Source organism: Stegodyphus dumicola, chromosome 7 (genome assembly GCF_044657685.1).
Source record: "Stegodyphus dumicola isolate Sdum_Otavi_A_Nest chromosome 7, ASM4465768v1".
NCBI lineage: Eukaryota > Metazoa > Arthropoda > Arachnida > Araneae > Eresidae > Stegodyphus > Stegodyphus dumicola.
Genome location: NC_140774.1, coordinates 150,069,664 through 150,077,858, shown reverse-complemented (window position 1 = coordinate 150,077,858; position 8,195 = coordinate 150,069,664). Strand labels below are relative to the sequence as shown.

The 8,195-nt window shown below is 31.2% G+C and overlaps 1 protein-coding gene across 2 annotated transcripts in view; it reads right to left on the bottom strand.

Annotated features, from left to right (window-relative positions):
• The window catches only part of LOC118191364 (tetraspanin-4-like), a 43,373-nt gene that overhangs the window by 14,424 nt on the left and 20,754 nt on the right, over positions 1–8,195 (bottom strand). For both annotated transcript variants that reach the window (XM_035362170.2, XM_085820902.1), the window contains exon 6: positions 5,058–5,210. In XM_035362170.2, coding sequence (XP_035218061.1) covers positions 5,058–5,210 — 153 coding nt within the window. The remainder of the gene's footprint in view (positions 1–5,057; positions 5,211–8,195) is intronic.

Genomic DNA, 8,195 nt, shown 5'->3' with positions numbered 1-8,195 from the left:
CCATTCCCTTAATATAGCATAAAGATGGCCAACACGAGGCCTGCAGACAGCATGCAGCCTATGGCAGAATTCATGAAATTTATAACTTAATATCTTCTGTTAACACAGCAAAAATTAAGAAATATGTTCCAACTCTTCTGAGTAAAAACAACATGGGCAATGATGGTACCTGTCAACAGAAGCATGTTGGAGCTGTGATGCTACGTCTTCTGATTGATTCAAAAAGCTATAAGGACAAGGCTGGAGCGATCATGTTTGATATTTTCAGCCCTGATGCACATGTACAATTAGATTTACTGCTCCATGCCTTTAGTAAATCTTTCGAGTACAAAAGACAACTTTTGGTGAAAACAGGGGACAATGGGAAGAGGTACTCTTTTATTATTCTAAGCTTCAAATAGGAAGAAAGCACTGTTTTATTATTCTAAACATTTAATTTGTCAAGAAACAGTCACTGTGTTAAAAGAATACCATGTGAAAAGACATCATAAAATAAAACATAGATCTTATATGACACTGGAGAAGATATAAAAGAACCAAAACTGACAGAAATTAAATCGCAATTAAAAGATAAAAAAAAACAATGTTTAGTTCAGTATTACAAAAGCCATCTAATATTGCGATGGCAAGTTATTTCATTTTCTATCTTTACTGCTAAAAAAGTTAAACAGTTTTTTCAGATGGTGAATTTTTAAGAGAATTTTTAGAAGCAGTTGCAAAAGATGTTGTAGCTGATAAAAGTAAATTATTTTTAAACATTAGTTTATCTTGGTAAACAGTATGTCATCAAATTACTAACTTTTCAAATAATATTGTCACAAATCTGTGCAATCTAATTCGAGATTTCAAATATTACGCTTTGGCACTGGATCAGTACAAATATTTCGACTACAGTTCATCTTGTAGTATTCGTTCATGGAATTTATGAACTAGTTCAAGTAACTGAAGAAATATTAAACCTAATCAGTTTGATACACATTATAATAGGGGAAGATATTTTTCAGGCCCTCGAAAAATGTTTATACAAAAACAACTTGCATCTAGAAATTATTTCTGGAGTATCAAATGATGGCAGGGCAGTTATGATTAGTAAAGATAAGGGAGCTGTAAAATTACTACTAAATAAATTAGAAACAAATGGCATTAAAACAAAAGATTTAATAATTATCCATTATTAGATTTATCAACAAAACTTGTGTGCTGAAGTATTATTGATGAATTATATTATGCAAGTGGTCACATTTGATCACATGCAGTTTTGCATAAACAGTGTAAAGAATTTCTAATAGAATTAAATACTGACTATGGTGACATTATATATTTCAGTCATGTCAGGTGGATAGGTTGGGGAATATGTTTACAGTGATTTTTATATGTCAGGAAACTGATTTGTTTATAAATGGGAAGCGAAAACCAGTGCCACACTTAAGCAATGATGAGTGGATGTTGGATTTATGCTTTTTAGTGGAAACAGAAAACTTAATCAATTAAATATACTTTTACCAGGGAAAGGTAATTTTAAAATCGATGTTTTTAACCAGATGAAACATTTTAAAAGAAGCTGTTATTTGAATTTAAATTAAAAATAATGTGCCATTAATGAAAGAATTTTAAAATTCGGAATATCATAATAATTCCAAATATGTTAAAAAAATAAAACTTATTTTTTCAGTTTGACAGTCAATTTAGCAATTTTAGCAAACACAATAAAATATTTTATATATATTCAATTTTCTTCCACACAGATACTGGATCGGCTCTGCAAAATCTTCAAATGAAGCTATTTGCGATTTTCCAAAAATAAGACCTAATCAAAAAGTAAGCCCTAGTGTGATTTTTCATGGTAAAATATAAGCCCTATTCTTAAAATAATCTCCAGTTAAGATCATCAGCCAGATGGACGGCATTTTGCCGAATAACCAAGTGCAGATGCAACATACATGCACATTTGAAACAAATGGATGTGGTTGTGACAAATTGGAATCTTCTGTACAGTACACTGCATTAGCATTGAACATTTAGCACTTGATTTAATAATAAATTTTGATACTAAGGTAAAATGAGTGCAGGAAAAAAGAGGAATTTCATTAAGGAATTGTGGACAACTCCAAGGATCATACAGTTTTCTGCAAATAGTAGAAGTTGGATATAAGAATGATCCAAAAATGGTGATCATAGTACAATAACCGCAGTGAATAGGTCGAAGAGGAAAATGCCACAAAGCATTTTTGTGGATCAGATAGGCATCTACTATTTCCTGAATTAGAACACATCATCTGTGAATGGATTGTTGACAAAAGAGCAAAGTGTTTGATTGTTCGCAGGGCTGATATTCAAACATTTACCCTTGAAATGGCACCACAACATATTTCCAGATGAATGCAAAGAATCACAACAGTGAGTGGATGACTTCTTTCAGCGATATGAACTGCCTCTAAGAAGATTGACAACACTGTTCAAATTGGAAGATACGGAAGTGATTAAACAAGCACTTGCATTCAACTGTTTCATTGATGGCATCGACTTCTCTAAATACAAACTCTTGAAATGATGGCTATGGATGAAAGTGCAGTGTTTATGGCTCAGGGCTCTCAAATTACCTCTGATCAGAGGGGTGCCTCTGTGATATACATTCCCTCCATTGGTTACGAAAGTGCACACATTATATATATACCCCCTTCTTATCATCTGAAAGAGCAAGAAAGAGGGAATCAAATGTGTTTCAGGTATTTATGTTCTTGAGACTGAAACAACTTGGTGCACACAAGCAGCAATATGAAAGTGAGTTGATTTATTTTGGGAGGTATCCAAAAGAGGTACGATAGTGTGAAATTTTACCAGCAATCACCATGCTAAAACTACGAAGAAATTTCGAAATTTCTTACAGGAAGAAAAATTGATCATATAATGATTCCCACAGGAATGACTGCATATTTCCAAACTCTTGATATATCCATAAACAAGCCATTTAAAGATCATTTGCACATGGAAATCAATGACTATAATGAAAATGGAGAGAAATCAATAAGGAAACTTTGCAAAGTTTAAGCTACAAAACGGCGTTAATTGAGTGAAGAATGCATAGGAAAAAATAACAGGCAGTTGCATTGCCAATGGTCTACAAGCAAGCTACATGAACAAAAAGAGCTCAGTTCAGGACAACAACATTGTTCAAAATAACATCCTAGGGCTAATGGTCATAGAGGAAATGAAGTTGGGAAAAATCAGGCTGGAATTCTATATCTTGAGCTATGACATAGCTGTGTAATGATAAATTATTTTGTTCCTTTTTGAATGTTTCTTGAATGTTAATAAATGCATTTCTTGAATCTGAATAAATGTATTTTTGAACCTGAAGAAATGATATGTTTCTTGAAGATGAACAAATGTTAACTATTGTGCATGAAAAATAAGACATTCCCCGAAAATAAGCCATAGCATATCTTTAGCAGCAAAGACTAACATATGATCGGGTCTTGTTTTGGGACACTAAATATTATGGTAATGGATTTACAGTGTAATGACGAACTGAAGCACATTTTTGAAGCAGCAGAATTTAAAGCTGAATTTTATAAGACATAAATAAATAACAAAAGGAAATTTGTTTCATTTGAGAAATCTGGCACAAAAAGCTGTTAGTGCTTTTGGATCAACTTATGTCTGTGAATTATCTTTTTTAAATAGAATAACAAAACATAAATCATGGATGTCCTTAATTGATGAAAACCTACAATATCAATTACGATGGGCAAACACAAGTACTGAGGAAAAAACTAAACAGAAAAGAGAAACAAATATCACACTTATTATAGTAAATATACTATTATTTGATTGTTATAATTATTTATATATAAAATATTTAACTGTTCTACTGTTAATTTTGAATAATAATAAAAACTATAGTAATAATGTATTTTATTTAAAATTTTCACCTAAAAAAACTTATATATACCACACCACCAGCCAAAATAAAATGTATTTTTAAAATCTTTTGGATTATATATGTCTGCTCTAGCAAATGACACGCAGTGTTCTTCATATACTTTTGCTATTCCATTGATGAATCTCAGTATCTATTCCTTCTATTATCAGAAAAAGGTCTATCACACTTTCTTTCTTTTCGATACTTCCAAGATCTTCCCTGAAGTTTCATGATTGCATGAAAAATGCCTCTGATTTCTCATGCACATGTAAAATTTTTCCTTAGGACTGTTAACTACTCAGACATTTTAGCAGTACTGCCTGAAACTGTAGTTTCTTTTAGTTGTCTTTAGCTTGTGTTTTACTGACTGTATCATTTAAAACACGAGTTCATTTAAAGGATTTTTATTATAATTTATTTAAAAGATAAGAATAAGTGGTAATTTAAGCAATATACTATCAATGTGTATACTATAAGCTTACTATCCGTGCGTTATGACAATGTATTGCAAATATGATGCACATGATCATTCTGTGTGCTGTTATAGGTAATAACCCTACAAATGCATACAGGCATATGGAATCATTAACAAATTGCAAGCTATATAGAAATGCATAGCTTATGATTGTGACTCATAACATTTAGAGACAAATAATGCATAACACAAACATAAGTTGGAATAATAAGGCATTAGCAAAAAAATACTACCATAATTTTCTTAAATTAAATTAAAGCCGTTATTTTTACTTAATAACTAAAAAAATTAATTTTAAATAAATGAAAAGTACTAATCATTAGAAATAAACTTTGCAGCAATAAGTAAAACACATTCTATATAGTTGTCCATGGCACTGGATAATAATATCACCAGTTATATTTTTAAAAACTATAATAAATTGATTATCCACTCTCATGGAAGACTATGTGACAAACGGCTCTTAATTACAACAAACAATTTAACTGCCTAATTCATGGCCATCATCCTGAAGTATTTTTTCCATACATAAAACACTATTTTGAAAAATATTAAAATTCATAAATTTATTGCATTACAAAGAAATTTTTTTTGTTTTCAAAAGGCAAATAAAAATGATTTCTCCCATCTAAATTTTTTAGTGATGAGAATAAAACTTACTGATTGGTAGAAATATGAAGCATCTTCCATTTTCCCACATGAGGTCAGATTAGAAAATTTTGGAAGGCAGCAACTAGAAGGAACCCATTCTTTATCTGGCCAAGCTGATACATGAAACCAATCTTGATATCCTTTTACACCACAACACATAAACTACAAAGAAAATATAAATTTACTTTCACATAATTTATAGAAAATACTAAGTAATTATTAAATGCTATGCAAGGTATTGATAGTAGTGCAGTATCTTTCGAAGCAATAAATACTGCTTATTTTGAATTAATATGGTAGAAAATTCAATTTTTAAGATGAAATATTTTCAAGAAAATAATTAAAATAATTTTATTGTAAATGAAATGGGCAATAAATCCTGAACATACTGGGGTAACATTATCATCATCATTATAGGGCACAGCCCCGATCCTCCTAGCCAGCACAAGCGAGCCATATGACCAAAAAGTGGAAAAACAAGCAAAGCAAAAACATTTTTTTTTTTTTTTTTTAATTTTAAAATTAAAAAAATATATTTTAATAATAAACTTGCTAAATATGTAAAGTATATAAAACAGAATAAAATTATTCAAACAAAAATATTTCTCTTTCTTGTTCTCTCTGTTTTTTTCAAATACCAGAAATGTTATTAGCATCAAAACTCACTTTTTAACCATATCATATTTTTTAACCAAATCACCTCAGACTGTCGATGCCGAATGTTATCACCATGTATTATTTAACAATAAATAAATAAATAATGAAGAATCTGTATGCATGTACGTATGTTCCTCCCAACGTGGAAAAACGATGGCGCCTAGGCCTAATCTTTCATACATGTAGTCCTCCGCTTGAACATGAGCACCTTGAAGTCCCAATTTTAAATTTGTTTTTTTATTTATATCATATTTTATACAAATTTAATGAATTGATGATACCAAACCAAGCAATCTGAAAGAGAGAATGGGCAACACTTTAAATAATAGAAAATAAAGTGGCTCTTCTTTCCTGTCTACTTCAAATAAAGATAGTAAAATAACCCTTGAGGCATCATTTCAAATTAGCTACATAATTTTAAGATCTTTACAGACACATACAATGACAGAAAATTTAACTGGAACAAAAGATATTATAAAGTAAATAAATTCAATAAAATTTAATTATTTTGCGATCCAGCTTAATGAGTCAACCAATGTAATAAATGCTGCCGTATTGCTTGTCAATCTTAAATATATTTTTAAGAATTCCATTCAAAAAGACGCACTATTCGCAAAAACTTTTAACAACCTACGCAACTCAAGACGCAATTTTCGATATGGTCAAAATTTATTTTGCAGAAAATGGAATAAACTGGTCTTAGTATGTGGATATGTAAACAAATGATGCAAAATCAGCGACAGGAAAATTTTGTGTTTTTGTGGTGCCACTAAAGAAGCTCAATAAGAAAAATGAATGGATTCACTGCTGCATTCATAGACAAGCACTGACATGTAAGCACATTCTTGCAGAATTATCTACTACTATAAATGATGCTGTAAAAATATTAAACTTTATAAAATTGCACTGCCATCTATTCCATGCACTTTGTGAGGACTTTAGAAGCTTTTATATTTCCTTACTACTTAGAAGTTAGATGGCTTTCCTGTGGCAAAATTTTGATATGCCTGTTAGATTAGCTTATTTAATTATGGCAAAGCACACAAGAGCTATCTGCCTAAAGGGATGCCTTTGTGGAGGATTTTCTAAGGGAAACTGGCTTGTAAAAATCTTACACATGGGGAAAACAGCCATGCAACCAGCCGTTCGCATGGAATCAAAAACCCAGATCAGAACTACCACTGTTCAGAGACTTTACCGTTTGGCTACTGATAGGCTGCACTTATTTGAATTGAAGTCTGAGGTTTAAGCATTTTTTATTGAACTAAATATGGTATTAAAAGGCACAGGTGTCACCATTTTTAGTGTACATGATAGAACTGAAGCCATGCTAAAAACGTTTAACTTTTTGATACAATGTCTGCAAATGAATGAGTACGAATGTTTTGGTTCTCTCAGCAGCTTTCAAATCAGATAAACTTGATGAAAACATTAAACTAAATATATGTGACAATCTGAAACATCTTCAATTAACTTCTGATGAATATTTTCCAAATAGATATACTATATCGCTATAAACCAACTGGATACATAATCCTTTTCAAGGAAATGTAAGCTTAGAAGCCTCTGTAACTTAACTGAAAAAAAGAAAAAAGTATTGAGTTATCCTGTGACAGCTCTCTAAAAACTACTTTTAAAAGCCACTCTTGCACAATATATCTATGTGAGAAAGTATATGTTTTAACATATACTTACTTACCTGAAAGATAAATGCACAAACAGCTTACTTAAGTTAAAAACCTGATCTAAGATTGAAACTACCAGACATTGAGCTAAACTCTGAATTGCTTTTTTTCCATCAGAAATCACAAATACCCCATTAAGAGGTTTTCAAATTTAATGTATCCTCAACTAAGAACTAGTTGGTTTGTTGAATAATTTTGTATTTATTTTTCTTGCAGCTATCATTTTAGTATTTATTTGTAGAATCACTGGCATGTTTTGAAGCAGGAGACGTGAAAAATAAGCAGTACTTGCTGGAACTTGAACTTGGACCTCTCGAATATGCGCTAAGTGTGCTACAATTACACCATAAAGCATATAGAAAGGAAAGAGAAAATACCTTAGAAAGAATAGAGGAACTGGGGATTAGGGGATCCATTCGCCAAATCCTGGCACCACCTTTTTTATTTGGGCACCACTGTAGAGTCAATAGAATATTTTGAAGCAACAGATGTGAAAAATGAGCAATGCCCTCACTGGGACTTGAACACACATCTCTTAAATACATGTCAAGTGTGCTACTGTTAACCACGAAGATATGCAGAAAGAGCCTGAAGAACACGAACAACACGAAGGTATGAGAAAATACCTTATATATTAATTCATTTTTGTACCTAGATGTTTTATGATTATGTTTTCGTTTCTTACCATAATTATTGTGCAACATGGAAAATAAATGCTCTACCAAATTTTATTGTTTTCTTACCTGTTACTAATGACCACCCACAGGATTCGACAATTTCTTTTAGATTTTAAAAGGGTTTTGCA